The sequence below is a fragment of the Erythranthe guttata genome, chromosome 2 (genome assembly GCF_056151865.1).
Source record: "Erythranthe guttata isolate IM_541 chromosome 2, IM_541, whole genome shotgun sequence".
NCBI classification, from domain to species: Eukaryota; Viridiplantae; Streptophyta; class Magnoliopsida; order Lamiales; family Phrymaceae; genus Erythranthe; species Erythranthe guttata.
The window spans coordinates 4824643-4838580 of record NC_142534.1 but is presented as its reverse complement, the minus strand read 5'-3'; the positions used below and the strand labels follow the sequence as shown (position 1 = coordinate 4838580).

Here is a 13938-nt window from a genome sequence, read left to right as displayed (position 1 = left end):
CGAGAGTATATTCCTCCTCATATGCCAATTTTACACTATCATTGTAAGGTGTAAATGTTGCATGCCAATATTTTCGTCTACTTCATTCATTTATATTTTTTGTTATTGCATTTACATTATATTCTTCAGTTCACTATAAGAAATAATCTTTGAGCGACAACATTAATTCTTAAACGATTAACAAACGATATTGTCATTATGGTTGTGTAACTAATGGGGTATCGCTAATGTTATATCATGACAATAGAAATGGATTGTCACTTATAAAGTAATAATAAAAAAAGATTAAGTGACAACAAAAAAAGTTACTAGTAACAACATAAAAATGTATTGTTATCACTAAATATATGTGTTTAATGTGTGTTTTGATTGTCTCACACAATTATGGTATGAGAAATTCCATTTTTTCTTGTTGCGATTGTACATGTGGAACTAGTAGTAAAAATTAAAGTAAAATACAATTGTATTATGTTTGTCTCTAACTTTAACTCGACTTTATAAAGTATAAGAAAAGGGGGGAAAAGTGATTTTTTTTTGTGCTTTATTTTAAGTTACTTATATGGTTTTACGGTGTAAACACAATAATATTTAATACTATACCAGATGAATTACACCAAATAGTATTACATTGTAATTATATACATAATTATAGACATATATGTGGGTGAATTGTATTTTGCACCCTACAATTAACAGTATTTCCACGCTAACATTTTAAAATTGACAAACCCCGCCCTTAAAATACACACCTCATGGCAAAATGTACCCTACCTCAATTTCTTGTGATAATTTAGCCAAAAAGAATCAATATATCACGATATTTTACATTTTTGAAGGAATTTTCATTATTTATGTTTTGTTTTCTTATTTAATATTATTTAATTATTTTACTTGTATATATTTAAAACATAATGGATGATTGTTTTTATATGTTTTGCATCGAAGTAAAAAATGCATTTCTAATTTCTAATTTTGATTCAATTTTAATTTTCGAAATGATTCAAAATTCCATAAAATTAATATTTATTAAAAAATGAAAAATAGAATAAAAATGTAGGACATTTATATTGTTTTTAAATGTCTAGTTGATAGAAATTAAATGGGTTATTTAGAGTAAGGCTTTGAATTGTTATTTTTCAGAAGTTAAAATATCGTGGTATGTTGATTTTTGGGCTAGAATCTCATAAGAAATTGATGTAGGGTGCATTGCGCCATGAGAAATATAAATTAAGGGTGGATTTTGCCAGTTTTTGAAATGTGAGGGTGCAAAGCACCAATTAGGGCTAATTATGGGGTGCAAAATGCAATTCACCCCATATATGTGGATGCATGTAAAATAGATAATTATTGGTACAATACATATGTTTGTATAATGAGATACGTTCGATATATTCACGGATTGTAAGGTAGAAAAAATCAGATGTTAGAAAAATAAAAGGCTGACTATTACATAATTAATTTATGTGACCATTCAAATTAATTTAAACAGTTACAGCTGTATGTGTACATATATCATATATGTGTAAAGTAAAAGTAACGAGTCACGATTCCTAGTGCCATTATTTTAAACGAATAGCTCCTCACTTTGGAATCACAATTTGGGGAATTTGAATAATAAATTGACTTACTCAAAAAAAAAAAACAAAGAATAATAAATTGACCGATTTAGCAGTTGGAGCAAATTAATTTATGTCAATTGACCAAAGTTTGAACACCTTTGTCAACGGTCGGTAGATCAAACTTGTCACACATGTAGTTTAGTGTGTTTTACGTCTCTCGTACGATTTGCAAGTTATTATACAAAAGTGTAGGTTTTTCAAGTGCACCTTCACGATTCTCTACTGATTCTTTCATTAAATAAAAATTAAATGGAGTTTAATATAAATAATATGCAAAACCCAATGTTAATTGTTGGCCTCGTGGTCTTTGAGAACGTTCTATTCAATGTTGAAACCCACGCTTGAATCAATGCCGTTTCTCACTTCTCACATTTGGTTTATGTATTTAATTATCTATAATAATATATATATCTCATTTAGTATTATTTATTAATATAATCAATTAATATTAGGAATTATTTTGCGTTGGGTTCTTGATATATTTCGATCAATAATATTATTATTACAACCCATACAAAGTTTGGAGTTGGGATGTCATAGTCTTGATTTATAATAATTCATCATCTTTAATAATTATAGTGGCAAATAACCTATTTAATTACCTTGTTATTTGGACAAGCCACCACCCCTAATTATTATTCCAAACACTTAAATGCTACCAATTACAATAATTAACTTAATATTGCGTAATATCTTATCTATCCATTATTATTTATTTATTTTTAATTATTATTATATATATTATTCTCTAACAAGTAAATATTTTCTTTGAAAATAGAAATTCAAACATGTGATTTCTAAATAAACAAGATGTAAAGAAAGGGCATTTCTTCAACTAATTATAAACTAACATCTTTTAATTTATTTATGTCAAAAAAAATTTAATTAAACAAATTAATAAACTCTTTTATCCAAATTTCTTCTTTTTTTTTTTCTGGGGGGTCTTTTATCCAAATTTCGGCTCATTAATGAAACGTCACAATATTTTTTTAACTAAAAATCCTTATTAATACTGGATTTCAATTATTAAAAGATAAAATTAATTAAAAAAAAACATATAAATAGCTATTTTAATCCCTGCAAGAAATCCCAAATAATAACATAAATTTAAATATAATAAAAATAATAATAATAATAAAAAAAAAAAAAATCTAGCAGAAACAAGAAGATTGGGAATAGTGATAATTACAGCTCAGAAACAACAGCCTTCTTCTTCTTCTTCTCCTAGTGGTGGTGGTGGTGGTGAAGAAGATTCCATTTTTGAGGTTGAGCCAGAGAATCTTCCTCAGCTTTCTCGCTGATCTGAAACGAGCCCACAAAACCTTTCTCACTCTAGAAAATGAATTCTTGATTCTCTCTCCTAAACTCAGCTTTCTGGAGAACTGGTAGCTTCTCAAGAACAGCTGCCTCTTCTCCAACAACTCCGTGTACCCCATCTGCTGATCACTTCTCATCGTGTACGAATAGTTTATTAGTGCCATCGCTCTACATACAGCATGTGTGATCGATGTGTGTATCTATATATATAGTTCTAGAGAGAGAAAGAATGGAGAATCCCTTTTTTTTCTTTTTCTTCTCTCTCTCTCCTGTTTTTGGTGTGAGAAAGGAAGAAGCAGGGTTTGTCAAGTCAATAGACTCACACCTGTATTTATATTTAGGCTTGTGTTTCTGCGCTCTGGCTAATTAATAAAGGAGTTTGGACTTTAATTTCCTTATCGTATGGGAGAAGTTTTGTGGGGGAATTTACAATTAAGCGAATATGAAAGGACTAAATTATATGAATAAATGATACAGAAACCTCCCAAGTCCTATCTGTAAATTATTAATTAATGTATTTATGATGAATTGTGTTGAGGACACTTAAAAGTCAATTGTATTTTTGTAAGCTGTCTTTAAGTTTTTCAGACAACTTTTTTTAATTTGATACCATAATAACCCATAATAATTTGTAACTGAAGTGATGGCTAGGTGACTTCCAATTCTTGAATTCATATTTCAGTCTGTTATAAATTGATTTTTCATTTCAAATTTTATTTTTCTGATACAATTATTAATGATTTGAGTGAGCTTATAAGAATGTTTTCAACGGCTCATAAGATGTTGAGAGCTTATAAGCTCTTCCAAACGGGCCCTTAGGTCACCCTTACGGGGACAAAAGAAAAATATGATTTTAGTGTAGAAGGGGATGGGAATTAGTAGTGTTTCTTATGTTATTATTACTCAATATATATTGCAATTTTCTTTCTATGTTTGGGAAGTTGGAATTGGTTTGAACATCTTTTTCTTGCCGCAACTGCAATCTCCATTTTTGGCTTCATTCTTCCAAAGCATTTTTAGCTTTTTTGCAAAACTTTTTAGAACAGATTATTATTTATTTTTTCTCATGGTCCTTTGTGGAGGATTTATAGCACATTTTTAAATAACTGAAAAATTAATTTGAATTTGTAAGAACAAAAATATTTGAGAAACATAAGCTGAAATTAAATTTTGTTTTTTACATATTCACTCCTAAACAAATGGCTTACTTTCACTTTGCACTCTTGAAATGGTGTCTTTTGGCACTTTGCACCCTTAAAAAATAATAATAGCACTTTGCAGTCTCAAAACACAATAAATCATTCACAATGCACCCTTAGTTGTATAATAAAAAAAGATAATTCGTTTTTTATTGGATTTTTTTTTTCCGGGATGTAAAATAACAAATTAAATTGTTATTTTCTTCAACCTTCAAACTAATTTTGAGCGCACAAAGTGCGAAAAATAAAAATCACACCGGACAATTGAATTTTTTTATATTTTCTTACAAAATAAAATTAAATAAACTTTTATTAGGTAGAAATATTTGGAAGAAAATATGATTTTCAAATGACGTGATAACGAAATAGCTGAAGTTCGTAAAATATTTTTTTTGCGATAAAAAAATGTAATTTTTAAATACCACTAAAAATATTAAATTACCTTTATTAGCTATAAAAACTCGTGTGGGGTGCATTATACATGATATATTGTGTTTCGAGGGTGCAAAATGTTATTAATTTATTTCAAAGGTGCAAAATGCCAAAATGTTATATTTCAAGGGTGCAAAGTAGGATTAAGCCTAAACAAATTGACTAAAATTGAATTTTTTTTCAACATACTTGCACGCACCCATGTTTACTTTGCTATTTCTTCAAAAAAAAAACCCTATTTTCAAAATGATTTCTTCAATAAGGCAAACATTAGAAGTCGTTCCAATGCATTAGGAGTAAACAAATAGTAAAATAAAATACTTTTCACAAAAACAAAAGTACCAAAAACACCAATTAACAAATGGCAAAAGTTCAAACCTAAACTCTAAACTTGTGACAAACTAAATCAACAACATACTTGATGGTCAATTATTACAATCACACTCCAACAACTTTTGATTCTCTCTCTTAAACTCTAAGATACAGACTAATTAAGCACTTTTTACGAGCTTAATCGGATAATCAAGACAGATACAACCAACATCCAAAATGAAACAGAGATAGTTTAAACATGAAATTAGTTGAGAAAAAAAGTCATAATTCTTGAGTAACAAGCAACACAAAGTTCCGTAATAAACACAACCAACAATCGAGTTAGCAAGATACAATAATACAAATCAAACCCGAATTCCATTCCATGTACTATAACGACCTGAATTATAATACTGAGATAAGCCCGACCGATAACATAGTTCGCTTCTACAATACAACCAACCGGCAAGTAACAATATTACGTTTAAACTTGACCCTTGTGACTATTAGAAAATGCCAAAACAAGTGTTATCTAAATGTACAAATCCTAGTCCCAGCACCTCTCGTAACAGATTAGAACAGCCTAGTATCGATAAAGAAAAAAGGTGGGATTTTTTTTCTAAGTACCTTAAAATGTTGTCATCTTTTGCCAGGTTCAATAGCAGCAGGTACTTTAGTCGGGTAATTAGAAATGTCAATGTCGATGAGGGAAAGGTCATAAACCGCAGAACCCGAATTCGATGCATCCCCTCTAAGCAAAGACGAGTTTGGTGCCTCCAATTTCACAGTCTCACTTGAATTTTGAGGGTTGCTACTGGATAATTGTATCTCGTCCGCCTTGTTCGCAAACATGTGTTTATTTCTTCTCACCGTATCCATTTCCGGGCCGGTTGGCACAAAAGTACGGGCCCTGTATTTTCTAGCTCCATCTTCGCCTTCGTTATGGTTGTAGAGCACATAGTCATGATACGTCGGTGCAAACTGTAGGAAATTCAAATATGGAGATAGTAAGAATTACGTGTACGAACAAATAATAAATGCTTTTTTTATTGCAATAAATCTTTACCTGGTGAACTGTATCGTGGTAAAAGTCGTTTAATTTCAGAGCGTGTGCAAGGCTTGCAGTAAAGCTGCTATCACCTCCAATATTTGCACCGGCATACTCTTTGTAGGGAAAAGCATATAAATGACCAACAGCAGCGATAAGCATCTCGACGCAAATAATAAAATTTTGAACTTCTGCAGCTTCCTTTGTATCTCTTATTAGTCCAGATTTAGCCGCAAGAAACACCAAAACACCCTGCAAGAGAAGGGATTTTAGAACTGCAAGAGAAGGAATTCAATGTCACTTAAATGTGTATTGAAACAGTCCACAAGTATCATACCTGCCAGTAAGTGAGAAATACTACGGATTTGATTATGATAAACTTGGGCACTGGATTGAACGGCTGAAGCAAATCTTTGCAAGCCACATAAAATAAGACTAAGGCATAAAGAGCCACAGAGTACGAGATTGTATAGATAATGGTAAGGTAGAGATAGGATTGCATTGGACTGAAATTCCCGTCTTCATATTTCCCTTTTGCGTACAGTATAAAAGTAACTATGACTAGAATAGGCTTGAGTATCACAAATTGCAGACCCCCTTGTTTGCATCTTCGTATAAAACGCCTGTATGGCATAAACAACAGTAAGCCAAACAAAAGTAATATATGAGGTGCAGCATTCATGAATCGTGAGTGATACTTTACGGTTCAAAATAATAGAGCCTAAACAAGACGTAAAGCATAAACCCATTAGCAATCACCAAGCATCAATTCATCCTTAATTGCTAGAAAGAGAAAAGGTGACACATAACGGCACTTGCACACGCTCCCTTGTCTACTTAAAGAATGGGAGCGGCACAATAAGCAGTAAGCAGTAAACCCAAACTTTTGCCAAGATTGTAACAGCGTGGAGTATGAAATAAAATGATCGTGCTATCAAGAATCATTACTCTTTTATGTTAAGCTATTCTAAGTTATCACAAATGTCAAAAGAAAATTGAGACATCAAGGCTCCAAGTAACGCAAACTATGCAAGTCTTGTAATAACAACCAACAAACTAACAATTACAATAGTCTCAAATTAAGTTATAGAATCAAAGTACCCTGGTTGTTACCCTTCTAACGGATTTGCCAACTTGTATGAAGACACTATGTTTAAAAACAGTAGAGAACTTCAATATAAATGCTTAACTTAAACTAGAACGAGTTAGAGGTGCCTATTTATATACTTTAGTCATTGTATTAACAATCCAGCATGTCAGTATGTAGCACAAAAGAAATTACAAAAGGGAAGAGCATTCAAGAATGTAATATATGTATAAGCATCCGTTCTTGGCTTTTACACCCCCAATCGACATATTTTAGGTGCATTCACTCAGTCATTCTCTGTGGCATGACTAAATCTAGGAATTAGAGGTGCCCCTAGATGCACACTCTAATCATTATATAATAATCCAAAATGTAACACAAAAGCAAACATGAAAAAGAAGAGCATTGAAGAAGAACCCAAACATCTACTCTTGGCTTTCACACCCCAATCAACATGATTAGGGGCATTTACTCGGCCTAAAATACCGTTCGCTTGAATAAAAGACAGATAAGAATATATGGTGTCCAGAAATCGAAAAAACTGTCACTGTACATGTAATCAAACAAATGGTAGTTTGATGCCTGACTACTTACCCATCCAGTGGAGTAGGAGGTAAGCAACACGTCATTAAAGACCATTTTGGCTTCAGAACTTTGCCGGACAGACTTATCACAACAGCTCCTGGACCACCTACCCATGCTAAGCATAGTGATAGGAAATTATAAATGACCCAAGCTTCATATCTGCATAGATAATTAATCACAACCATTAAATGCCGCATGCAAAAGAAATGAGCTCCAACAGCTAAAACAGCCATGTTAATTCAACCAAAGCAATCAGAGATCGGAATCAGGAAATGTAGCATGGGCAGATATAGAATATGCATCTAAGATACATAAGCAAGTTCGAAGGGGTAGCTCACTGTCCTTTGATGATAAACCTTCAAACTCTTGGTATTTAGTGGACTCTAAACTATCCAGTGTACTCAGCTTTCTATAATGAATCTAAAGTATGCCAAATATACAATAAAAATGAGGGACAGCATCCAAGAATATCATTGTGGTGTGCCATGAATGTCAGCTTAAATTCTTATAGCTTTTATTAAATATTGCATGGGAACTTTGTCATAATTGAATGTCAGACTTAATTCTCATGGACAATTACAAAGCATTGTAAATCATAATGTCATAGCGTGCACACAAACTCGTGTCATTCCCTTAGAACAAATGAAGCTTCAAAAAGTTCATAAATTTAGGCCACTGCCATTATACTCAATCTTGGCCACAAAACAATAACACAGGTCCACCTTCAGAAACTATGAGTTGATCACACGCAATATTAACCTCACAAGAACATATTAGATTAAAAGCTACGGTACATTATTTTTTATTCAAAATAATGCAAACAGCAAAGCAGATGAGATATTCCATGCAGTTAAATAGCCACACTGCTTCAAAAATAAGAGCAGCATGAGTTATTGTAACGATTACTTTGAATTGTTTAAGACAAAAGAAAGAAAATGTCATGGTAGTACTTACACTTCTCTGAATGAGTTGAAGTAAATTGAACTTTTATTTAGAACCAGGGACAAGAATGACATCAATGCATAAACCTGTCATAAAACAAATTTCAACATGATTAGAACAGATTTATGAGTTGATTGAGGTAATGCCAAGTATGTAGGACTCCACTCACAATATATTTGCCTGTTGCCATAAACCTATAAAATGAACCTATTCAGAACAAATGCTAAATCAAAAAAAAAAAGTTTGTTATACATGCATGGGTCAGTGGTACAAATTCCAAATAATTTAGGATAAAACTTTATATTATTATGAAGATGAAACTTTTCTCTTTATGATTTTAAAATGTTTTACTTTTAGGTCATTTTTCGCTTTCGTGAAGACTTGCAAACCAGTAGCGTATTTATAAGTGGCTTAAAGAAGTCGTTGGTCCGAATTTTAGGTATTCTGGTATTGCATGAAATGTTATAAGAGGTTATCAGTCAAGCAACTTTTATGCACGTGTTTCAAAATTCAATACTCAAAATAATTGCTTCTGCTATCTGGTGTTATTTATACCAGGATTTGCTCTTCCCTTATCTTTCTCTTTCCCCCTTCCCTCTATTCTTTCTACGGCTTTACCAATTCAGGGCCACCCTTAACAGCATCTAAGAACAGCCTTAACCATTATTCACTCTCAAACAAAACCCAAATCAGTTCCCTCCTTAATTGTAAACTGTAACCCAAAAAGAACCCAAATTTGTTAAACATTGTAAACTCTAAGGTACCACAAAATGATACAAAAACAGAACCATGTCGTCCTTAATTGTGATCATCAACTAATAGATGTGCATAATGGGGCAATCAAACCTCTAACATCCTCTAAAACAGCCTACATAGTTTGGAGAAATCACTTCTCGGCGTCCTTAAAACTAGGTAATATGTAGAATATTTATACCTCATCTTTTATGGACTAGTACATAAGAACAAACTGTGAAACGGAGGACATGTACCAAAAAAAAACATGAAGTTGAAGTTATCCTCGACTTTCCTAAGAGTTTAAGGTAGAATATAAAATATGATACAAGATTTGAACTCCGATAACTCCAAATCACATATATCAGTGAGAAGATGCAATTGTAAATAAAAAATACTCAGAAATTTCAATCGTGTAAACAGTAAGAAAGACTAAAGCCAGGGTATGAAAGTACTCACAGGAACCATAAAGATAATGCGGACTATGTATCTCTGAAATATGGGCTCGGTATAGTTCAACAGATGTTTGTAAATATGGAGAATTGCCAACGTCATTGCCCCAACCGTACAAGGCAATGCTATCAGTATGTAGAATAACGGCGCCATTTGCGGCCGACGGTAGGAATCACACACCCCAAGAACAGTCTTGTACGAAAACCTAATAAGATAATAACACCATCAGCAATTTAAGAGAACGAACTCGATACAAAATGATAAATACTCAATTAAAAAGTTTCACAAACCTCAAATATACAATTCAAACCGCGCTTCCACTAGACTAGTAAATTTGCTGTCAAGCAGGGAACAAACTATTTTTCCACGAATTCCTCAGAAACTCGTGAGGAACCTAAACCCTAAAAATGGGCACATGTTTCCACACCAAAGGCTGAAAGAAATCAAATCATACAAAAAAAAAATGAGTAAATGGTTTGAAATTATTGCGAAATCCCCCAAATTGAAGAAATCATAAACCAATTTGTCGCTACACGGTTAAGAAAATTGGAGTAAAAATGTAACAATTGGCGAAACCAACTTACCTCATCGATGAAATTGAATCAATAATTCGGCAGTTCGTCGGGACGAAAACCAATGCAAGTACATATAATGAACAGATCTGTCAAAGAATAACGAAGCGGCGCTATTACAATAATAAGAAGAAACAAAGATTGTTGCTGAAAATTCAAAAGCAGCGCCAAAAAAGCGTGAAAGCGATGGAGTTTGGTTTGGGTGTAGGTTCGGAAAGACAACAATGGCGGCTTCTAGATAATTTTTCTGTATCTGATACAAATTCTGTTTGCGCATATACAGGTATTTATTTTTTATTCTTTTAAACAAAAAAAGTTAAGGTTTAAAAAATGTAGGGGAGGCGAAAGGGCTGCTATATTATATTAATTTAACTTTGGTTTTCTAATTGATTAATTGTGATTAAATTATAGTATCTGCATTGAATTGTTAGATTTAAAAATATAAAACTTAAATAATAATAATAACAAATTTATTGAACGTTGTATGAAATAAATTATAATATAGAACTTATTTCAAAGTCATTGATAAAATATAATTTTGTAGGTAGTGACTAAGTATAAAAATATAATTTTGTCATAAATATTATAATATTATAAATATTATAAACTTTGATATGATTATTGTTAATCATTTTAACAATATATCTAATACAACTAACCGAACATATTACCTTAATTAATTACTTCCTTTGTCCATTATTATACTCTTTGTGAGGTGTTTTTTGTCCCAAATTATTTGTGAGTTTAGAATTCTAATAAAACATTAATTGTATTTTTATCAACTTTGCCCGTTATAACTCTTAATTAGTTAATTAAAAAATAATTATGTCAAGGGTATTTTAGTATTTACTATATTATTTTTTTGTAAAATCTATGCATATTTATTGAGTATCCTAATATACACGCGTAACCACCCAAAACGATATAATATAGGGGATCACTATTTCAAATCCCAACTTTTGCTTACTTGAATACCAAAAAAATAAAAAATAAATAGTTAATTGTAAATTACTTTAATGCCCTTAATGAAAGTTAAAACCAAAAAAATATTACAAATACTATTTTTCTTTCTTAAATACCAAATAATCAAAAACTCTAAAAAAAACATTTCCCTCCTCACTCACAAACCCCTCACCTCCTCCACCTCCTTCTTCTCCCTCCCCAAAAACCCTCCTAAAAAACCTCAAAACAAAAGAAATCAAAACCTTACACAACTTGCAAAATGGCGTCAAATGACAATAGAATGGTAGTTTACGAGCAAGGAGAACCCATTAAGGTATGTATTCATGTATTTTTTGAGCTAAAACATCAATTTTTTTTTATTTTTTTTTTAATTCGCCATCAATTTTCGACACATACAGGTCGAAAATATGCTTATTTTTCGACATGTATGTGTCGAAAAACATAACAATTGATATTTTATTCAATTTCGACACCTAAGTGTCGAATTTTGCTACAATTTTCGACACCTAAGTGTCGAAAATGACCCATATTTTCGACACTTAAGTGTCGAAAATGACCTCTATTTTCGACACTTAAGTGTCGAAAATATGGGTCATTTTTGACACTTAAGTGTCGATTTTGTTCATGTTGCAAATTTACTTGTCTTATATTTTCGACACTTTTGTGTAGATCGATTGCACCCATTCATTTACCACGTCAGAAAAATTCCCAACAAAAGAAGCTTTATTGGCATGGGTTCGTGAAGTATGTAAAAGAATTGGAATGGTGTTAATGATTGCGGGTTCGAGTGACGGGGATAGAGGACGTAGGACACCGTATGTGATTGTTCGTTGTGAGCGTGGGGGCCATTATGTTGGCAAGAAGGTACCAGGTGAAGATGATCAAAGACCGGGAAAAAGGAGCACCGGTTCAAAGAAATGCAATTGTCCGTTTAAATTGAAGGGGACAAAAGAACACAAGGATGATGAAAAGGCTGAGTGGAAATTGGATGTTTTATAGTGGTATTCACAACCACAACTTGTTTGAAAATTTGCACGGACACTCTTATGCTGGAAGATTATCAAAGGAGCAGACTTCCTTTGTTCTCACTATGAAGAAAGCAATGGTGAAACCAAGGGCAAATCTAAGATCATTGAAGGAAAATGACCCGTCTAATGTAACTGGTATGAAGACAATTTACAATACTATCTCTAAGTTAAATTTCAGTGAATTGTCTGGGAGATCTCAATTGCAATCATTGTTCGTCAAGTTGAAAGAAGATGAACCTCTCGTACCATAGATCGAACGAGTTGAATGCGATTACTGACTTGTTGTGGATCCACCCCAAATGCATTAAGTTGGCACAGTCGTATCCGTACGTATTCGTCATCGATTGCACGTACAAGACCAATCGTTACGAACTCCCATTTCTTGAGATTGTGGGTTTTACTTGTACCAACAAGACGTTCTCCATTGCCTTTGCATACTTGGATCACGAAAAGACGGAAAATTTCGAATGGGCGTTGCGTTGTTTGAATGAGGCCATGACCAGTTGTCCTCGGCCTAATTGCATTGTAACAGATCGAGATTTGGGTTTAATGAAAGCAGTGGCCAATGTGTATCCATCGAGTCATCACTTGCTGTGTCGGTGGCATGTGAACAAGAATATATTGGCCAATTGTAAGAAAGTGTTCATAAATGACATCACCAAATGGAAGCAATTTCAGTCGGTTTTTTCGGCTCTTATTGAAAGAAATACCATAGAGGAGTTCAATGAGGATTGGGAGTCAATGAAAAGAACATTTATCGGTTATCCCCCGGCTATAGCATATGTAGCTAATTCATGGTTGGATCCGTACAAGGAGAGACTTGTATCGGTGTGGACAAATAAGTGTACTCATTTTGGAACGTACACTTCTAATAGGGTGGAGGGCGCACACGGACGAATGAAAAGGGATGTGCATAATTCAACTGGCACCTTTGTGGACTTGTATACGAAAGTCCACAACCAAATTGTTGAACAACACAATGGCATCAAAGCTTCTTTTGAAGTAAGTAAAAATACTTACGAACACACTTTCAAAATGTTGATATACAATGAGCTTCGTGGAAGTATCTCAAAATACGCTCTGCAACTACTCAAAGTTGAGGTGGACAATGCGAAACTATTGCAACCGAGCGATATGGGTTGTAGTTGCGCCATCCGAACAACTCACGGTCTACCATGTTGCCATGAACTTCATGAGTATGTTGTTGTGAACAAATGTCCTATCCCACTTGAGTTAATAGGCTCGTATTGGAAACACATGAGCATGGAGCCCGTCGCGACCACAGACGAAGTCATCCTACCAACCATCGATGAAGAATTATCGGAATACCAGAAGCTCTTTGAATGTGCCGAAGAATTATGTCGAATTACCAAAAAATCAAAATAATCGACAACTACATGTCGAATTTTGTAGAATTTTCGACATCAATCTGTCGAAAATCCTGCAAAAATCGACATGTACAGGTCGATTATTTTGAACGAAGAACCGACCCACGAATCTCAAATCAATGCTCAAATCGACTGAAATTAGATGCACCCATTACTAATTAACGATCATTTCTACCTAAAACAATCAAATCCTAATTACCCATATCAAACAATCAAATCCTAAGTAAATATTAAAGAAAAAATAAATTCGAAAAAAAATAT

General features: G+C 32.9%; 3 protein-coding genes across 3 annotated transcripts; 1 reads left to right on the top strand and 2 right to left on the bottom strand.

The window, feature by feature from the left end:
- Window positions 1-2664: 2664 nt before the first annotated feature.
- Window positions 2665-3199, bottom strand: LOC105962602 (uncharacterized). Its single transcript, XM_012986917.2, has one exon. The coding sequence runs from the start codon at window positions 3098-3100 to the stop codon at window positions 2771-2773; it is 330 nt and encodes a 109-aa protein (XP_012842371.1). The 5' UTR covers window positions 3101-3199; the 3' UTR covers window positions 2665-2770.
- A 1929-nt stretch (window positions 3200-5128) lies between these two features.
- Window positions 5129-10719, bottom strand: LOC105962622 (organic solute transporter ostalpha protein (DUF300)). Its single transcript, XM_012986936.2, has 8 exons — window positions 10311-10719; window positions 10017-10159; window positions 9733-9931; window positions 8554-8627; window positions 7609-7758; window positions 6265-6550; window positions 5946-6179; window positions 5129-5860 (listed from the first exon to the last, which is right to left on the bottom strand). Exons 3-8 carry the CDS (start codon window positions 9877-9879, stop codon window positions 5519-5521), a joined length of 1233 nt encoding a protein of 410 aa, XP_012842390.1. The 5' UTR covers window positions 9880-9931; window positions 10017-10159; window positions 10311-10719; the 3' UTR covers window positions 5129-5518.
- Window positions 10720-12520: 1801 nt separating this feature from the next.
- LOC148772166 (protein FAR1-RELATED SEQUENCE 7-like) lies at window positions 12521-13675 on the top strand. The gene has a single exon (XM_088814867.1). The coding sequence runs from the start codon at window positions 12521-12523 to the stop codon at window positions 13673-13675; it is 1155 nt and encodes a 384-aa protein (XP_088670993.1).
- Window positions 13676-13938: the final 263 nt, after the last annotated feature.

Coding starts and splice junctions, on each gene's coding strand:
- LOC105962602 (XM_012986917.2), bottom strand. CDS start 3,100: ATGGCACTAATAAACTATTCGTACACGATGAGAAGTGATCAGCAGATG.
- LOC105962622 (XM_012986936.2), bottom strand. CDS start 9,879: ATGGCGCCGTTATTCTACATACTGATAGCATTGCCTTGTACGGTTGGG. Junction 7,759..8,553: donor TTCAACTCATTCAGAGAAGT/GTAAGTACTACC, acceptor TTATCTATGCAG/ATATGAAGCTTGGGTCATTT. Junction 6,180..6,264: donor TATTTCTCACTTACTGGCAG/GTATGATACTTG, acceptor CTTCTCTTGCAG/GGTGTTTTGGTGTTTCTTGC.
- LOC148772166 (XM_088814867.1), top strand. CDS start 12,521: ATGAACCTCTCGTACCATAGATCGAACGAGTTGAATGCGATTACTGAC.